At 40.6% G+C, this 21,412-nt stretch overlaps 1 protein-coding gene across 1 annotated transcript in view; it reads right to left on the minus strand.

The window, feature by feature from the left end:
* Positions 1-20,128: 20,128 nt before the first annotated feature.
* KIF26A (kinesin family member 26A) overlaps positions 20,129-21,412 on the minus strand; it is a 65,546-nt gene continuing 64,262 nt past the window's right edge. Inside the window, exons 12-13 of the mRNA XM_026079581.1 lie at positions 20,876-21,026; positions 20,129-20,304 (exon numbers count right to left, since the gene is read on the minus strand). Coding sequence (XP_025935366.1) covers positions 20,129-20,304; positions 20,876-21,026 — 327 coding nt within the window. The remainder of the gene's footprint in view (positions 20,305-20,875; positions 21,027-21,412) is intronic.

The following is a 21,412-nucleotide window of genomic DNA, read 5'->3' on the forward strand; positions in this document are numbered from 1 at the left end:
GCAGCCCCACTCCTTAAACCCACTCATGCCCCTCACACTGTCATACCAGGGTAGCCCACTAGCTCCCAGGCTCAAGGATGGGTGTGGAAGAACTAAGGGTCAAATTTCACCCCGAGAGAAACAAGTCACACRAGGCCTGACTTTCTGCACAGGTGTTGATGCAGGCAAAGGTGCTGGGGATGGTCACTTAGTCCCACCTCAAGGCACAGCCATCTGACTGCAGGAGAAGGGGCACCCTCACTGCTTGAGCTCTGGAAGTGTCAAGAAGAGAGCATCCCTCCACCTTTCTGGTGTTACCCTACTCAGGAGGGCACCCAAGATAAGTCAGAAGGGGTTTCTGTGGAGGCAGGGGTGAATATACAAGGGGCTAAGAACCACTAGATCAGAATGAAATCTTGTGTGTGAGGAAGAACTTTGAGACATTTTCCCCATGGCTTTTAGCTTTAAAGGCCAAGATGCTGAATGCAGAAGAAGCAATTCCAAGGATGAAAAATGGATATATGACAAAAAGCAATTAGTGTAAGCAGCCATGACCACAGACCTCTACCTCTGCATGGCAGCAGTTTTCTTTTGAAGAGTGCCTGTAACACACTCGGCAATGAGCCATTCAAGAATCAGATATTTTTGTTACAAAACTGACAATAAAAGTCACTATTTTCTAGTCAGGAACAGAAATTCCAGTTTGTTCACACTGAACCATACAGCATTGCACAAATAACCCCATCCAATTTATACAGGGCTGTTCACAGAATAAGGCTTACTTTAACTGGCAGGCGGGAATGAGGACTTAGAATAGAAATTCTGCTTGCAAAACAATTAGCAAAAGTAATTTGGACCAAATCCTTGAGTGGCACAAATCCTTGTAATTTCACTAATGTTAATACACCGGTTCACACCAAACAAAACCTTGGTCTTACAAACTGTATCTTTTTCTCATTTACAGTGGCAACTTAACCTGAACTTAGCAGACCCAGCCCTGATCTCACTAAACATTCTCCACTGACAGCCATTTACATAAAATCATGATTTGGCCCTTTGAAATTAATCCTGATAAATGTTAAAGCACAGCACCACTGTTTGACCCAGTTACCCAGAAGCGACACTTTGTACTGCATTTTTCAAGCTTTTGCTGCAATCCATTGGGCATGCTCAGACTCAGTGGTCTTGTATCTTTTGGCATACCAAACTATAAAGACACTTGGATAAGAAATCATCAGTAAGTAATTATTATTCAAGCACAGTGCATGTTTCACTGAACACACAAACGCACCAAAACAACGTACACCAGACTAGATTATACTACAGACAATCTACATAATTGCATAGCAAACATGGTGCAATTACTTACAGTTCATAGCCAGTAGTGTACAGAGAACACACATATATTGCCAATTCTGCTGTCCCAGGCCAACTGTAGCAGGTTTCACTCCTGCTGCCCCCTTAGTCAGGCAAATATTGTTTCTAATACCCTTCTGGACAGAAGACAGGTGCTTCACATACCTTTCTGCAAACACTCCTGGCAGCAGCTCCACACTGCCTCTCCATATTTGAATCAATGCACTGTACTCCAGAGCAGATACAGCACCCCCTTCTCAAAAATATTAGCTACAGTTAGCTAAAAAAAATTAACACATGCTATGCTCATCCTCCTAGAGAGGCCCAAAGCAACCACACCAAAGTTTTAGCAAGTAACAGAGCAAAAGATTAGAACCATTTACTCTGCAGGGTTGCCAGACCCTGGTTCCCAGCATAGTCATTGCAAAGACGTTCCTGTGATGTCCAAGGTAGGAACATAGACTATTCGGCCTGAAAACACCCACAGGATTGACTAACCTCTCCCAGTAAAGGGGAGAGAAGCTACAGGACAAGTACTCATCCCAAAGTGCTTCAGCACCGGTGACAATGCACACTGCATGCGGAGAAGTTGTGCTGCACTAGCAGCTCCAGCTGCGTGAAGACTCACTGCACCATCATGAAGTTCACCATATCACTAACTTCCATCATTACACAGCAGAAGGGGTAAATCATGCCACAGAGTCAGCAAATAACACTATCTAATCTCACACTAACTGGGGGAGACACAATGACTTGCCATTTACAGAAGCAGCAATTTGGATCTCAATTTTATGCAATTCAGGATGGAAAAGGGGAGAGATAATGGAGCGATATAGGCTTTGGCTTCATAATCCTTTCAGTACTATGCTTCAATAGACTTATTCTACAGTCTCTTCTGAAGCAAGTTTAGATGTATATGTATCATATACATACGGGTTTCTAATATACAGTGTTGGTTTCATCCTTTGAGATGTTGCTAGGGCCACTGCAACACAATTCGTAAGTGTTAGCTTCAACCTTTTCATTCAATCAGCTATCAAATGCTGTAATGTTTTACTATATATTGAAATCTCTTTCCTTCTCCACTATAAAGCAAAATCTTAAAATTAACAGAAAAGACCCTCAGGCCAGACTTGGGAAAAAAGGGCACAGAGAAGATTCAGCCTTTCAAGCTTTCCCCTATAGTCTATATATGTTCTTCTACAGCTCTCCAAGTAAGTATCAGTAGGTCTGTTCATCACAGGGGAATTACATTTGATAGCATATTTAGTTCACAGGACTAGCACAGTTACATTAAACAGAGGCTGCTAATAAAACATTACATCTCTCTCCCCCTGGCACTCCATTTGCCATGATGTAAAAGGCAGACACCCCATAGAGAAATTAATCAGAAAAAGGGAGAATGAATCTAAAGAGTGAAAATTAAAGACCCCATGACATCTACATCCATCTTCTACATTCAGATGAAATGCTGTTCCTCCCAAGACTCAAGGATGTATTAAGATCCTTCTGAGAGATGGAAGTGGTTTAGAATTGAGCATATTAACATCATCAATATAAATTATAGTTATTTAAGTGGAAAGATTCCTCTTTGCTCATCATTGAGGCTCCACAGAGGATGCAGTATCTTTTAGATGAAAGCACACCTGTTTTGCTCAAAGTGATGCAAAGACCTAAAGCTGGAAGGCAAGATCCTTCAGAGGCAGTGTTAGTCTGACTTCAGTAAATCCGTGCTGCTTTACCTCCACCAAGTACACAGCTTAAGCATCTACACTTCTCCTGTAAAGGGAAAACTGAAGATGGTGTCTGTGTTCAAGGATGGAGACATGACTGAGTGTCCCCAAGTCCCAATACTTCCCCAGTTGCTTTACCTGCCCTCAAAGCTTTCAAGCAGAGAGACAAGTTAGGGTCCTTCTAGGGTGCTTCTCCACTTAATGCCAGAATTATTCCAGCATAAGGAATGCCTTAAGGTCTCAAGGCCATCTCTGCTTCCCTTTAGTCCCTAACAGACACTCAGCATCCCTAGAAAAAAAGATTAAGGTCAATCCCCCAGAGCCACTGGCACTCCTAGATGAGTCCAAATGCAACAGGTGTGCCCATATAAAGGTAGTATCAGCCAGGTAGAGAGCAGCAGCAGTCTAGAGAGGAAAAAAGCATCTTCCAGTAACTGATGGTACCCAAAAAGGCAACTAGAAGCATAGCAAAAATATCAGGGAACACTCCTCAAACCAGGGTGTTTTAAATCAACCCAGCATTTGAATGTAGGTTTTGCTTTTCACTAAGAGTTCAGCATCTAAGCTCTACATGGGAAGGATCACAAATGCCTGGGATAACAATTTGGCCGAAACATTGGAATGAATTAACCTGCATAAAATGAAACAGAAGCAGTCTTGGCTTTAAGCATGCGTGCAGCACTCTAACCTTTGTAGACTTGAACTGGTAGTGAAGGGGCAGCTTTAATCAGCAATGGACATAGCAAAACATGGGGCAAAGGGCACATGTTCTGCATCATGTACTCTACCACATGTTGTAATCAAGTATGCAAGTATGTGGGTGTTGCAACACCCTGAATACCGGGATCTTAATCTATGGCATGCGAACACAAGTATATGAGAAGAAAAAAGCCTCATGAGCCTTAGCTGTTGCAGACACAGGGCAGGGTACTGTACTAGATTTATGAAAAGATACCTAGGTTAGAGCAGCCTGGGAATTTTTCCTTCAGCAAACCCTTTTCCCATTTTCCATTGGAAAATATCAATCTGTCAAAGCTAAAACTTCTTTGGGAACGTCAAGCTGAAAAGGATACAGAAAGTTTTCCTTCTCTGCCAGAGTGAAGCTTCTGGTTAACAGAAAAACAGATCCAGAAAAGCCAGATTATTCTTAGTCCCCTGAGCTACCTAAATGGAGCACTACACTTTTGATGGTCTGAGAGGTTTCTTTCCCTCAGCCCCTCATTTCAGAGATGTTACACTTTGCATAAATAATATATAGGGGTAACCAAATAGGCCATTGGCTTAGCACAGGTAGAAAAAACAAACTCAAAATCAAGTCTTTTTCATGAATCAGGTCTAACAAATTTGAAAGTATTATTTCACATCCCACACTACTGACTTATTTTCAGGAGTCTCCTTATCTTTCCAGACCAAAAATAAGCCAACAGCTTTCTGGTGTCATTCAGGAACAATTAGGAGAAACTTTGAAGTACTGAAGAGCTTTAAAGGGTGGAAAAACTATCTCCCACATGCTTCCATCCAATACTGTATTTGGCTAATAGAGCAGTATCTGTAGGACTGATCTTTATAGAAGAGCCAGCTGACGTCCTCTGCAATTTGGCTGTACATATGGCTCCATAAACCAGGGAAGTAACAGAAGCTGAAGGTAAAAATATCAGCTCTCCCAGCTATAGCCATAGGACCCCCCTTGTAAGAAGCTTCCCTATGATTAAGCACTAGCACAGTCACAGGACGCTATTTTCCATGTATGGCCTAGCTAGCACTATGGCTCCTAAAGCTTTTGGGTCAACAGACCTGAAACCCTCAGAAATCTGAATGGCCACACATTTTGCATTACCTCTTTATTGCAAGCACTCAAAAAGCAAGGTCATTCGCATTGCCTAATATCATTTCTCAGACACAGAATGGTCCACTAATAAGTCTAGAAAATTCTAGACTAACAGAAGTCAGCAACCACTCCTCTTGGATATAGACCTTCCCACATTTAGCCAGCCTTTGCTGCCTCTTGGCTTGGATGGCTGCCATAGTTAACCCTTCATGGGGTTAACTGAAAGCTAATACAACCAAGATGAAAAAAGTAATTTTATCAGAAATAACAAGTTTGGGTACAGATACTTACTTCAGGTATTTGCAGATGAATCAGGCTGAATAAGGTGTGCAAGGCTAGAACACTTCACTTTCTTTTAAATTCTATTTAAGCTCATCTCTTTTAGAGATACATAGCAGCCTTAACTTGCTTTAAGAGAGACTGCAAAAATCTCAGCAGGACAAGAATTTTCAGTGTAAAACTGCTTCTGCTCTCATACACCAAAATTATTCCAATCTTGGCAGCTCTGGGTCAGAGATCACAACTGGGCCCCAAAAGATTATTAAATCAGTATTGAAGCAGGATGAGGACTACATTACAAGCTCTTACTAGACATTCTCATACTTTGTGTCACAAAAGCTGTTACTTTTCAGCAAGTGGCTGTATACCAGAAAATAGATATGAAATAGCAATTTTAGACAGAGCTGACTTTCAAAACACGTCATAATTTATTCAGAGTGAGAAAAGCTTCTTATCCTGTGCTCTTGCAGGCTGCTGAGTTAAGGAGAATACAATGATTTGGCCTCTTTCTCAGGAAGGATAGTAGCATCAGATTCTTGCTGAGGGTGGAAAGGGTCCTGCCTGTTTGAAATTCCTGTTCATATCCACATTCCAGTATGAACCATGGTCACAGCAGAGACTGCAATTAGATAACAACAAAACAGACTGTGCTCCCATTAGCTGTTACTGGCGCAAGCCCACTACTGCTTTTTAAGGCAGAAAATTTCAAGTTAGTTGAATGTCCAATCGGTCTGTGTAGTTTCATCCACATGCCTCCACAAAGCCTTCCTCTAGCAGTGGAAACTCCACTGTCTTCAATGGGACCTGCTCAGTACTTCAGAAAAAAGCAAAACAGAACAAAAAACAGCGCAGATCACCTTCCTGAGGGCAGCAGCAAACACATGTAGTAACTGAACTTAATTTTCAGACTTCTGCATTTAATGACCTTTTCAAAAGGTTAAAGTCTTTTTGACAGTACAAAAACTGGAGTCTCCTTCCCTTTGGCAAAACAAAATCTTACATTCAGACACTGAGGGTTACTAGCTACACTCCACATTGTGTACGCTTTCAAGTGGTGTTCTAGGTAGTTACCATCTTCACACCTCAGCAGAAGAGATGTAAAATAGGCCTAAAATACCTCCTTAGCTGGCAGAATGGGAAAAATAAGTTCATGCTTGTCCCATTCCTGATACACTGTGTATGAGGCACCACAGTAAGCGAAGAGTCCTAAAGTGCATTGAACCACATCCATGCTAAGCYAGTGAGTCATCCCTGCTTGGCCATTATAGTTAGCATCTCAGTTAAGACCACCACTGAGCTTACTATCACTTACAGATGGACAGACCACAATAAAGCATCATGACTATGTCCAAGTCTATCCCTGTACTTACCTCTAAGTGCTGAAATTTAGCTTTGGTTCTAAATGTCTCCCTGCAATAACACCTTTAATGCCAAGATACCTTATTCTCCCACAGCAGTGGTAGCAAAGTGCTACCCTGGTTACATTATAGAAAGGAACTAGTAGAGAGGGTGTATAAAAGTAATACCAATGAAGTTACTTGTGCTAGAGTTTCTTTTGGGAGTTTAGAAACATCTGAAACATCCTATAAACTTTATGCTACTGTCTTTGTAAGAGAGGAATATATAGCATGCCTGGAATGGCTTGGTTCCCATGAAAGGAAAGGAGGGGGAACAGTTGTAACAAACATTCATAATAACAGATGAAGTCAAGATGAACATCTATTCTTAAATGCAATTTGGAGGATATTGTTTTATTTACCTGGTTAAAAAAAATAGATGGACTAGATCTTAATACTGATCAGCACTATACATGCAAACACTCTGCAAAATATTAACTAAGTGAAATAAAATGAGTTAGAATTTGTAATGTGCTTCCTACTTTGTGTAATGCCAGATTTTTGTAAGTTAACTCTCACCAACTTACTTTACCAGTTTCCCTTGGTTATTTTCCACTAAAGATTTATCAGACAATGAGCATTATTTCATTACTATGCTCAATAGTATAGTTTCCTCCCTTTTTATGGTACCATTAAAAGAACAACAGAAAGAAGGTCGTACCTTTTAAGAAAAAGGTATGGCCCCACAGGCCCTTGCTAGAGTTTGTGCCTTTGGCACATGAAATAGCTCCCTAATAAAGCAGGCAAATGATAATCAAGATAAAGACTTAAGTATATGAATAACTTTCACCATATGTATTAGGCTGAAGTCAAGGGCAACTTCACTCAAGGGTTAATAATCTGCCCAAGGTTGGGGCCTATGTGAAATGTCAGGGTTTATCTAGAGCTATAAAGAAGACTTGTTCCAGCTTTCAACACCAGCAAATAAAAGACCTTATTTTAACAAGTTCACAAAGCAAAGCAATTTTGTCGTTACCACAGTTTTCTGCCTGAATGTATGTCTGTGTGTGTATAATAAAATGAATCGGTTAGTCCACATCAGCTTTCCCCAGGAATGTGACAATATCCAATTTTAAAAATAGCAGCAAACTCCTACCTGAGGCAAGTTTAGCAGAACTCAGATTTGCTAGTTTTACAGTGACAGGATGAGCATCCGTTTCTCAGAAGCTCATTTTTGTCCTGTAAATAGTTACACATTTGATTCAACATGTTTGGGCAATGTTAGACTGAGGAGTATTTTCTAATAGCCAGGTTAAAGAGGAGGGAGCTGAATCTCCTACTTATTAGCCTCACTCACTTGAGTACCTTCTCTGTGTCTCAGTTTACCTATCAATAGCACTCTTCTAATATTCACTTGCTTCATAAGTCTTGGTGCTGTTTAACAACTGATGTTTGTAAAATAGATTTGAGTACTAGGCACCTTGCACCATAAATATAAATTCCAATAACTTCTCTTTGCAGCAGAATGCGCAGCTCTGGAACTGTCAGGTATTTTAGCACACCAGAAAAACATAAGAAACAATTTAACTGAAAGTGCCTTCTCAGACTAAATGCCTCAGTTCAGACTTACAATTTGCACTAGGAAAATTAACATCCACTCCAGGCTAAGCTGTATTTTGAACTAAAATAACTTTTTGCACTTTGATGAGAACAGACAACGCTAGTAGGAAATACACACATCAGCACTTTTTCTCCTCCCTTTAGCACAATACAGGCTTTGAAGTAGCAACAAATGAGAACAGGTGTATTTTGTAAACAATTTTTACATCAACTTTCAAGTGTAGATTACCACATAAAATGATTAAAAGACTCAACATCTTCCTTTCTGCAAAAGCTAACATAAATAAACAATTATTCCTTTTTTGCAAAGAAATTAGGTTGATCAGTTAAGTCTACTGCAGAAAAACTTGAATTAGTCTGATTAGTCTCAGCTACTTAAATTCAGAAACAGATGCCTCACTTTGCAAGCCTGGTGATTAAACGCTGCATTCACCAAAAAAAAAAAAAAAAAAAAAAAAAAAATTGGATTACACACACTTAAGACAATACCTAGCATTTTCCAGCCCTCCCCCTGCAGCAGATGGCCTCTACAATTAATGACTTCAAAAAATTCTGACTAAAACTCCTCCAGAGCTAAGACATGGCTGGCCTCACTTCAAGAGACAAAGGTACATACGAGCCAAGAMAATTTTAAATGTTCTCCTCGCATTGTCACACAGGTCAAGAAAGCCATTCAGTTCATTTACATAGGAGTGTACGTCAAAATACAATGCTTGCAGGTTCCCAGAAGAGTCACCCATATGGCCACTAGCAGCACAGAAGAGGTAGAAGACTAATATAGCACGCCAGACAGTAAATAAAACCCACATCTCGCTCTCATAAGGCTCTAGCCAGCAAGTGAGAAAGCAGGGACTCAGAGGCACAAAATAGCTCATTATCTACCCCAGAAGGCACAGCACTGCCGCACTGCTCTTTATCAAGTCCTTAACAGGTGTAAAATTAGCACTCCTTATTAAGGACAATGGAGTTACATCCATTGCCAGCAGCTGAAGAAATGTGCTAGAATTGTTTTCACCTCCCCTTAATTCACTACCATTCAATAAGGGGCATGAAGCCYGTAAATTAGCAAAGTGCTTGCTGAAGCATAGTGGTAAGTTAAGCCAGAGTGTAAGCACCCTTTCCAAACACAGGTGCCACAATCCAGATCACATTTTCATCAGTGCTGGTGTAAGTTTAGACAAACTAAATTCACTTGAGTGTACTTTCTCTAGATCTGCACTGAGGTAATCTGTAACCAGGATCTGGAGCTATAAGAAATCCTCATAAGCAAATTCTGTGGCAGAGTTATTTTCAGCTTTTCTAGCCCTACTGAACATAGATCTACCAGCTGTACCAATATTCTCTCTTCTCAATTACTTTCAATTCATTCCCAGAAGCAGTGAAAGGAGTTATTTACTGAGAAGTAAATCCCTATCAGATGTATCTCATTACAGAAGACGACCTCAGGTTTAGGGCTAGAAGTCCCTGAATCACTCTCAGGAGTATGTAGCCTCATTACATATTTTTCTCTTTTAATGATATGCTGAGCTTTAAAAGCAAATTATTTAGATTCATACTGCACATAGGAACTTCTCTAACTGCTGAACCATTTTTATTCAACAGCACAGTACCTCTCACCACTCTCCCCCTTATCCCTCGCAACTTGGAGAGCATTGGCCAACATCAAACAAATCTGGCAAGGGGCAGAAATCTCAGTGATAATTACATTCCCAGAGGGTTTCATGAAAACTGGCGGTGAGATAGAGGAGGAAATTAGCTCTTCCACCAAGCAAAAGGCGAGCACAGCTCATGCATTGTGCAGTCCCTTTGGTGGCATTGGACAGCCAGCCAGCACCTGAATAGCTCTGCACTAGACACAGCCCATGTTGTCTTTCATCTGCCAAGGTTGTCATAAGGAAGGTGTCAGGAGCTTGGGTTTAGTAGGACGGGATGGAGGGAAGGTGTTTATAAAAGGGTAAGAAATCAGGCTTCTTTGTTTCCACTGCCAGATACCATGCACAACCTGAAGTCCAAACCATGGGACAAAGCTCTCTTGCATTAATATATTCTAATACTGCAGTGTGTGGGAATGGTACTGATCTAAGTAAGAACAGTAAACTCAGAGATGATTAATAGCCACAGGTTCTCTTCTGTTAGAGTTGTCCTGCAATTTTCCTATCATTGTTTTATGATGCAGTCAGAACATGTCTGAAACACCCAATATAAAAAGCAAACTGTTACTGTGTCTCTATTCAAAGGCCTCTGAACAAGTTCAAGTCTGGACAAAATTGAAAAAAAGTTTGCTAAGATACGAAAAGCTTACTGCTGTCCTTGGTTCATGGCAAATCTTAGAAAAGGCAAAAATCAACATAAAGCAAATAAAAAGAGCAATTTGTCTTTACACAGAGCAAATCTCCAGCTCTTGTTGGATTGGTAGGTGTGGTGAGTCACCAGCACACTGCCAGGGCTGTCTCAAACTGGCTGCAATACGTTTCTGGGTCATTCCACACGCCCCTACTGCTTTCTCTGCTAATGCAGAAGAGCTGCATACGACTACAGCCTTTTCACTCCGTGCTCCAAATGCACGGTGAAGTCTGTTATTTCTTCATGGGTCTCACCTCCCTCTGGGCAATGAGAGTGATTGCAATCTGATACATATTAATGCTAACGAAACACCCATTTTGACATCAAGCTGTTTAAAACTTAAGGTACGAGTACAGCAACTGCAGTGCAGTAAGAACAAAAATTGGAAAGGTTCCAGGTGACCTACAGGGCCCTGCCACACTGGCGCTGAAATCAGTGACATTGTTTAAACTAGGCCTGGGACTTTCCAAAGACTKGGACCTACCAGGAGAACTTGAATCATAGTCTAGTTACCACAAATGCTTCCACCAACCAGTGAAGCTACGCAGTCATGCACTGACCCTCTCCTCAGCCTACAAGCACACACTCCATAAATAAAAAGCAGCAACAGGTCCCTTAGATGGGTATGTGCCAATGCACTGCAGGCTGGCAAAACACATCAGTAATTCCCTCTGATGCAAGGATAGCACAACAAATGCAAGGCTGATGCAACACATTTGTAAATACAAAGCCACCCTGCCTTTGTTAAAGTATTGCCACATTTTAAGCTTACATGCAAATAATAAAACTACTGTCTGTGAAGCCTGTTGCTGTGGGAGATTACAGTTAAATCACACCCTGTGAAGTATCAGGAGCTCTATGCAAACAGCAACACAGTGGAAGCCACTTGAAATGCATGCAACAACTTGTATGGGTCCTAGAGAGCCTGGTAGCAGCCCTATGTGATCTCATTTACCATCAGCTAGAAAATTATTAACTAGCTGCCACATATATACAAGGGGCAGAGAGAGGTTTTTGCAGTACGTGACAGTGGATACACATTTTCCTAAGGGAGAGAAGGGAAGGCAGGACGTTAGCATTATCAAACGTTCCCAGTTAGTTTGCATATGGTGCTGTCAGCGTGCTATGCTTCTTTTCAACTGGATTATTAACACTGCTAATGGGGACGGGCCTTGGAGGGCAGGGACTGCACTGCTGCATTCCTGTGTGCAGGGAGGAAGACTGGTGTGGAACAGTCTGGTACACAGAAAGATGAAATCCCTGGCCATATTCCCAACAGATACAGACATATCTATTATATTAAGTAATTTCATGGCATCAAAGGCTCAAATGTCATATCCATAACATCTGTGCTGGAGGCAGGGAGTATGCAACTCTCCAACTTGCATTTACAATTTATATATCTGAAAAGGGATCTTCAGTCTCTATGGCAAACCAGCCAGTGTGTTGTCAATACATCTGGAAATCTCTCCTGACACAGTTAGTCCAAATAGTTTCCAGTATTTTCTGACTTTAAAGGAAAAGGAAGAGGAAAAAGGTGTTCTGTTTCAGAACTTGGTTTGTGTTCAATCAGGTGGCTATCAATGACAACCCCATTAAGTAGCTTCATCACCCTGACTGAAGAAGATAAATGTTTCCAAAGTCATCAGACTTCTGAAGAGAGGTCCAGGGCACCCCAGGAATATACTGGAGCTTAGTTTGATGCTCCATTGCTTTTTTTTTTTTTTTTTTTTTTTTTTTTGCAAAGAGTGGCTTGATAAAGCAATTTAATAAGCTCTGAACATGTAAACCAAGAAAAGCAGTAGGTTTCCACATTCAACACTCTTCATTCAGCAGGTTACTGGATATGTTCCAGAGAAATCCCATACCAATGAGTAGCTGTCTTGCTGGAGCTCTTTGGAGAATATGTGGTGCATATGCATTATTCAGCAGTTGCTTTAAAATATCTAAAAAAAAAATCCTAACAGTTCAAGCTTTGATCTTTTTAATTTGGATTTAGTAATCATTATAACTTAATGTCTACACCCAACAGCGTAATGAGAGTATGGCACAAAACTCTGAGCAGTTCTCAAATGCAATTCAAATACAAGCATAGCTCAGTGGACTTCARGCAAAGAAATTCCAACCCATAATACCTGAAGATCACTAGTATATGTGTCTGCTGTGCCTATTGTCACTGCTGGGCTGATTCTAAACATAACCACTGGCCTCATCACAGCCGAGTGTTTGAGTCCTAGAGGTGAACTCCATTCCCAGTTTTTCCACCTCCAAGACTTCTTTCCTTTACCAGCCAACCCTTGCCTTCTTTACTGTATGCTTTCCTGGCAGGGGCTAGCTTATACTTAAAATCTGCACAGCACCTAATGGTGAAGTGCGTTTACAGCTGGAATACTGGCAATATTATATATAGCAATATTGTATAAAATACTAGCAGTACAACTGGAAGAAAAGGTAACACCMCTTTAGATATCAAAGAGCAGACCAGAGTCCAAGAGAGACACCCAAAGAAGTCACAGCAAGAAGAACAGAAGATGCCCAAAAGCAAACTAAGAATTGGGAAAAGGCGAGAACAGGGAAACCCTGAATTTGCAAAGCATGTTATAAAATTACTGCATCAAAGCTACACGTAGGATTTGCAAAGGATTCAGTCGGGAGGAGGCTGAACATTGATGTGACCAAGGATATAACCAGTGTTGGGGGGACAGCACATGGCTGCCCTAGGTCCTTGCCACCCCTTTATATCTGCCCAGTAGGTACACAGCTTTTGCAAAGAAATGCAGTCTGGCCTCTGGCATTTTCTTTCTTTATGAGTATATGTTACTACATTTTTCTCTTTCTGTTTCTGTCCCAAAAAGCTGAAGGGAAAGCTTTGTTTTCTCTTATTTCCTGCTGCTGAGATAAATAACATTTCTTCACTTTGAAAACCGAGCGGTTTGAAAATGGCAACCGACGGGAGCCTGTCTGCAGTGTTTGAGCTGCCAGGTCTGAAGGGTTTCCTCAGCACTGAGTAAAGGACGTGGTGAGAGACATATTTTTAAGAACTGTTACACGCACAGTTTGGAGGGAAACACACTTTGTCCTTCCCCTTCATACCCTATTTAAACTAAAAAAATTGTGTTTGTACAGCACTTAGCCCCGTGAGACTGAAGCCTTTAGGTACAAATGTAACTCATTTAAATGGTAATGTACAAYGGAATGAGTGGCACCCTTCAAAACAAGAGACGTTTGTAGGTATATCTGTGCCAGGTGCTGACAAATGGAGTGTCAYTGGTACAGATGCAGGCAGAGCTCTAGGTCAGCCAGTGTTTAAAAGTCAGTTTTTCCAGTCAAAGGCCAAACTCTAAAATGTCTGCTTATTCCTCTGCTGCCTGTGCCCCGGAGCATTGCATGTGCCTCCCAGAGAGTGGCACATTAGGACACTACCGGTAGTTCCCGTACAAGGTCAGATCAATTAAAAAGTGTTTTAAATCCAGTCACGTGAGCGGTGGCAAGAGCTCTGCAGGCTTGATTAGGTCCCTGATGCTCCAAAGGGCAGAATCAGAGGYGATCCGGTGTCCTCGGGTAGGAGAGGCCAATAACGCGGAGGCATGAACCTGGTGTTTCACCTACCTGGGACTGAAGGCTTTGCCCCTGATGGCCACTTAATACACAGACTGCAGTAACATCAGCCCTGCCAGAAGTTAGCTAACGACTGCTTCTTCCCTTACTGAAGTCGACAGCCAATCTCTGTTTAGTCCCAGTAAAAGACAGGCTTGTGTTTTCAAAAGTCGGGCCGAGCTGCATTAGCCATCCCAGGGAGACGAGGCAGCACAGTGCGAGCTGCTGCGTTCCTTTGCCAGACCTGATAGGAAGCTCCCATGGAAATGGTTACACTAAATTAATTAAAAAAAAAAAAAAAAAAAAAAAGCAAAACCTTTGCAGAATGAAGCTGTATGGGTCCATGCCAGGATCTGGGCTGCCCATTTCAAAGCCAAATCAGCAGAATGAAAGCCAGCAGAGAGGGAGCTCCTTACCAGAGGGATTTGAGGAAGATCCTAATCTTCATAGCACACATCAACCTAAAGTGTACAGCAGAGCGAATTAAGTTAGTAAATCGGTGTCGATACAGTGGAGACCAGGTAGAAATGTTACTTGGAATGGCTGTTTCATATATAAGCATCTCTTTACTGTCTGTCCCCCAGTGAGCTGCAGCCAAGGGAATGCTGCCCATCCCACCCATCTGGGAGCTGCAGGAATATGCCCAGGAATATCCTGTTTCAAGCTGAATGCAACAGTCAGAAGCAACAGATCTAGAAAAGGCAGGGAAAAACAGGCTGCTGGGGAAGTGCACGTCACCCAGAGTCCCCATGTGGGTTGCTCTGAAGGATTCACCTCCTCACCACCATGCTCCTGCAGATCCCTCGGCTTGTGGGAAGAGTCCTAAGAAATGATAAGTGAAATAATGTGTTCCTAAGTAAGCTGTTGTAAAGTTACGGTGGTGCCATACACACCCTATCATCAGGCAGTCCCCTGCAGGTCTGATAATAAATCTCGCTGAACATCTACACTGTCAAGAGTTATGTCTCACTCTATGTATCTTACAAACAGCTTTCTATAAGTCAAATTCTGCATGAAGCCATGAGATGCTACATATGGGAGCAGCCTGGGAGCCAGTTTCTGCTTTCTAATTTGCACTCATGATATCATTGCACATCAACAGACTTATTCTTTTTTTTGTTCCAAAGACCACTGATAAAATTTTTTGAGCAGGATCTTCATCTGGTGAAAGTCAGCATAACTCCACTGAACCACTGCTAAAGCAGTTTACACCAAAATCCAAGTCAGTGGGATATAAGCCAAAATTGGAATGTTTTGCTGGATATAAACCAGATTTACTCACTTGTTTAAGCAGGTGCTTAAATGGTCTAGCAAGTTTGGGCCCATATACACCACCATGTTTTTAATCTGTGTCCAYTTCTGCCAACTTGGACATCTGATACAGAGGTCATCTTATAGCTAACATTTTTTGCCTTAAACCCTGCCTATAGCCACAATATAGAACAGCTGCCTGTGGAATTATGTTCTGCACATAACTTTAAAAATAAAATGCAAGTGACTGGAAAACATGGGTTTATAACTAGGAACAAAATATATGAGCATCTTGAAATAGAAATAAATGAAACGCTTTCCACATGCTGAGAAAAGAACAAATAATCTCATATTTCTATTGCATTCTCTATTAGTGCTGATGTTTCAATACTGCAGTTCAGAGTGTCCTAGAAATACCGTAGCTGGAACTGGTTAGACCAGAAGCACTGCAAGGAAAAAGATTTTACACATACATTAAATGAGTTTTGTATACGCACTGTAAGATTGCTCTATAGCAAACCTATTTGTAACAACTGCCTTTCCAAAGACTTGAACCAAGGTCCCCAYAGATGTACACTGCTTAGTACATGGTTAGCAACAACGCAGCTACAGGAGTGACTACTGACTTGTTTGTCCGTCCAAGCCTGCAAATTCTGACAGCTCCCAGGAGTAGTTTTATTTATGAGCCCATGACTGTTGGGTGGGAAGATCCAAAACTAAGCTTGGAGGCTATCTCCAGAATCTAGGGCACTTTTGAGGGGACCCAGTCTTGTTGCTGAGAGCTAAGCGTAATGTGAGCCTGCTCAGTGGCTTGGGTCCCCAAGGGAGCCAGAAAGTGTTCCCCCAGTAAGGAGGAGGAAGAAATTTCATGGGAAGATCTGCAGCCAAGGGAGGGAAGGAGCCCTTTGGGGCATATGGAGAAATGGAGGCCTTTCTAGTGTGAATTAGCCCCGCAAAAAGGAACTCACAGTGCTCCAGGACTGGTAGATTTCTAAGGTTTTATTTGATACTGTAACAAATAGAAAAACATCGGTTCTTCAAGTGTACTATTTAATGGCTCTCTTAAATCATTAAATCTCAGTGGAAAATTAATGAAATAAAGCATCCAGCCTCATTTTGCAATTATCACTTGTAAGTTTATATAATTAAGTCTTTGGCAAAACAGACTTGAATCATATGCTAAGCATACATTTGTATAAATTTTAACTGGATACAACTGCAAAAGTAACTAAAAAAGGAGAATTACAAGATCTGAGAACTTCTCTTGAGATATGGAAGATAACTTACTCTCCACAACTACAGATAAAGAATAGAATTTGCATAGGGAGAAGTCTGCTATTTCATCCACCAGTGCCTCACCTTATTTGCATCCCTGGCTTGTTTGTGTCACTGAACCAGAGGCTAAATGCATTTAATTTGTATGCTAGTGCCATGTAGACATGGAACCAAGCAGCCCTGAAATGTCTCTTCTGCTACTTTGTGGAAAACATAACCATAGTTAAAAATTAAGGAGAAAGTATCATACAGTGCAGGACTGATCAATAAACACTATATAGCTGAGCATTTAAACAAGTTGTCATGTTTATATAATGCGGGGTGGGCAATTAGTGGCTTGATTTTTATTTTACAGGCTTTTAATATTGCCAGGAGGGGGACATAACTAAGACCTTTGAGAAGAGGCTGAAGTGGCTGGCAAAAAAAGGGAAACAAAAACCCTTGTGTCCATTCAAGAGGGATTCACAGACTATACAGCCCTGCTGTGCCCAGGGGTCAGAGCCTACCACAGGTCCTTTGCAGAACCCACCTTGCAGCAGCCCCATTAAGACATGTACTTCTAAGGGACAGTCCCATAGCACCAGCACCAGCACCAAACCCAGCTCCCCACCAGACAAGGCAAGCCCAGCAGCCCAGCTGCAGCCYTTTCACCATTCCTGTCCAGGTAACTTCATCTGCCAAATGCAGAGCTCCCCCTGAATGCATTTGGCCTTCTCTTGTTTGGAGGTTTTCCCCTTTACTAACACATACTTGTCTCTCAGCACTCTGCTGCCTTTTTTATTTTAATTGTATTTATTTATCTGACCCTTGCTCTGAAAAAAAAACCTCACAATGTATTGAATCGCTACATGGGTTAGTTTCTCTTTGGAAGAATTGAATTATCTGTGACTTTACACACACACAAAAAATAAAACAGGCATTTACAACTTTATAAATATATGTGGCAATCAAGGGTATCAGCAGGTGGGTCCTACAGAAATTCTAGACACCATATCCCCATGCATACAACCCAATGCAGTACCAATACTTGATAAGCAACCTGAGGTGTGCCCTTTCTGGGGCAAACCACAGAGAGATAAAGCAGGCATCATCACATGGCTCCCCTCGGCAGGATTCATCACCAGTTTTGCCATCTGAGGGCAGGACTGTGTTTAACTCTCCTCACTCTGAGGAGGCGCAATTAGAAGACCAAACAAGGACAGCTGAAGAAACAGCATTGTCTAAAACCCAAGTCCTTATGCCTGAAGTTTCTCCACTGATGACTTAAAAGGACAGAGGTAATAGGATGATACAACATCAGGAAGGTACCCAAATCCACTGTCTCTGGAGCACAAAAGCCTCTTTAATGAGTGGCAGCCACTTTGTGTGARTGTTACCATGGTCTCCAAGAGGAACCACCATTTCATCCAGCATGTTTTAAATAATAGGTAGCAAAACTGAATTTGGAGTTAGATGACCTGGATTCAGCTCACTTCCCAGTTCAGCGCCATATTTCATGTGTGACATATACAAAGTCATGAAGATATGTAAGTATCAAAATATTGCTCTCACTCTCCCACACCACCAGCTGCAAAATGAGGAGAAAAGCGTTTCCAKCCTCACAAGACTCTTGTGAGGGTGAGAGAACTTTCTTGGTGCTTGGATGCTATGCTGCAAGGGCCACATAAGAGAGAAAGAGGGAGTGGAAAAAATCACATATTACAGGTTGTTCAGCCAAATAGCTTGAAGATACTCAAGATTATGCCATTACAAGCACCAGCTTTACATTAAATCTGCCTGGAGTTACAGCAGCTGGCATCAGTGGGAGATGAGGACTGGGCACAGATACCTTTTAACCAGACAGCAAATGCAACAGTGTCGAAGAGAAATGAACCTGCTGGCTTGTTATGATGGACCTATCCATGGATGGTTGATTCCAGTTCCTAAAGTTTTCTTGTATTTGTAACCCCGTTTTTAATTGCTTTGTTCCATCAGGGAAAACAAGTATCTGAGCCTCAGGTCCTTTTTCTGTAAACTCTGTGAAGTGCTAAGAGAATATAAGTATTATCATTGCTATTTATTTTACCCTTTGGTGTTTTGTCTCTCTTTCCTGATTGGTTTATTATGACTAATGTCAAAATTCAGTTCACAGTTATCTCTCTTGGGCAAAGAAATAATATAATGTGACATTTAATACTGTGTACCACAGGCCATCTTCTCTCTTCAGAGCATTAAAATCACATACGTAGCACGGAGCAATCATAACAATAGATGTATCTTTTATTCACAGATAAAAACTGAAGCAAGCTGTTATAATACATATTTGTACAAAGGATTTGAAAAAACCATAAAAAGGAAGATGATCAGAAAATATGATTCATTATGAAATGTGGTATTACATACACTATTAAACCTTTTCAAAAGTATTCGTTTGGCAACAGTTTATCAATAGTTCCACACTTAAGTGGCCTCCTTCAAAAAAGCACAAATCTCATGCAGCATGTATAAACTTGATCCTGAGGGTTTGCCTTCCTTAGAAAAACTGTAAAAAGATATACTATTTGTCTTAAAAGTTCAAAATGCAAATGCTATATTTATAGTCAAAACTATATAAAAATATGGACCTAACTTAACATTTACAAAAACTTTTTGTTTCTTTTTTTGCTTGTTTTATGGTTTTGGTAATAAACATAATTCTCAATTCCTGCAGTCAGAGAGGAAAAAAAACAAAACAAACCACAGTGCCCTTTGTAGACTTCCTCACATTAAGTTAACGACTCCAAGAAGACCAGGTTTGTGATAGGTGAGGTTAGTAACCAAAGAAGTAGGTAAGCAGTTAATATATATCTATATATGTATATATAAAATGGAAAACAAACATTTATTTTGATCTGAAAAAGTAATAATACAAAACCTGAAGGTAAAAGAATCATCTCAAAATGCCATAATACAACTTTTCAATAGATAAATGTTCATAAAAATATCTTGAATCCTAACCAAGAAAACAATTATAATACAATTTTAATTCTGCTACATAAAACAGCTTTTCTATGAAACAAGAAGGCAAGTTCAGGTATGAAAACATAATTTACTTATTGCTTTTGCTACAATGTTGTTTGTTTTTTACATATAGTCATAAATACACTATACAGTATAAAATATTTCATAGGAATACATTTTGTGGTCTGCTTAGGTTTGCTGGCTTTAATTCTAGCACCAAATACAAAAATGAAAATCAAATGAACTTTAAAGGCACTTCCATTGTTTGTTTGTTTGTTTGTTTTTTAAAGTCTTGGTTTGTACTAAATTTCTTCACTTCCCTCTGGTAGAAGCAATATTTTTTCCTTTTATCTTTGTACAGTTCAGGTCACATTGAGGCACCAAATGATTTATGAACATTCCCATCCCTCAGCTGTTTCATTCTCCTACAACATTCATTGTTGCTTTTTAGTCTTCATTTTTCCTCCTTCACTTTCTAGCTCCTTATTCTCTTTTCTTCTTCGTGTCAGACGATTCAGCTTCACTTCCTTCAGTCCCTTGAAAATCTCTCTTCAAACCTCCACTTCCCTTACTCCATCCTGCGTGTCTGTTATTCCAATATCAAAACACGTCACTATCATGATATGCGACTTGCACAGATTAACACACTGCTCCAGTTCCTCTGTCACTTGTTCCAGTGCCTCCAGGTACTCCTGTGACTCCTTATCRAGATCAGGATCCACTTCAACTGTCAGCCAAAAAAAAAGCGGGTAAGAGAAACAGCTCACCATAAAACATTATTCTACCGGCCGAATTTAACTTGTGTCTCATCACAAGGGAGAAAATCATGTGGAGTACAATTTCATTTCTGTTGAACTAAGGAGCTTTGTCACTGGGTTCAGCAGAAGCAAAACTCTACTTTTAGAGACTCCAGTCAAGCACAGCACTCAGTCTGTGAACAAATCTCACGCCTCAGTTTCCCAGCTGTAACATCCACAAGGGAATACTTTTTCCTTCTTTGGAAAGAAGGAAAATCCACTGTAGTGGATTATAAAGGTTATATAAATATTTAATAATAATAATAATAATCACAGTGAGTCTCTGCATTGTTTCGACTTCCTCTTCTGGTTGAGCTTTTTGTTCATTTCTGGCACTACTCAGCATTGAAAGCAAATCCTGTATCACAGCAATGCTCATGCAGTCACAGAGCTCAGTTTAGCCAATAATCTAAACAAGTGCTTAACTTTGTCAGTGGGACTGGTCACATGCTGAAAATTGGTCACATGCTGATAATACTGCTATTTTGTAAAAACACTTACAATCTTCTTTCCACTTATTTGGATCCATCATCAACCTGCACTTTGTCTCTTCCAACTCTTCCTTCAAAAATTCATGCTTTGCCTTTACTTCTCTGATTCGTTGCTGGCGCCTTTCTAGTATCTTCAGCTTCGTATGGAAATACATCAGACCCTTTTAAGACACAGAAAGACAATTTCATGAATTTGCGTGTTATGAGCGGACCTCCAACAGTCTGACAMAAATTGATCCCAGCTCATTACTTGTAAGAGTTAGCAGGTGGGTTGTTTTGTTTGGTTGGGKTTTTTTTAATTTGAAGTGTACATTAATGGATTCTAATCTAGAGGAACAGCATGCCACATCACTTCAGCATTTGTTGCATTTTACTGAATTAACAAACATCTCTAGTACATTCTGTAATTACTACTGTTTGTAGAGGATTTCTTTTTTCCAGTAGCACAAATGATAAACACAGCCTAATAATAATGAGTTATATTTAATACTAAGCCATAAGAATTTTTATTTTCTTAAAAGCACTCCTACCTTCTCAACATCCTGGA

This window comes from Apteryx rowi, unplaced genomic scaffold (assembly GCF_003343035.1).
Source record: "Apteryx rowi isolate R43461 unplaced genomic scaffold, aptRow1 scaffold_5, whole genome shotgun sequence".
In the NCBI taxonomy this organism is placed as follows: domain Eukaryota; kingdom Metazoa; phylum Chordata; class Aves; order Apterygiformes; family Apterygidae; genus Apteryx; species Apteryx rowi.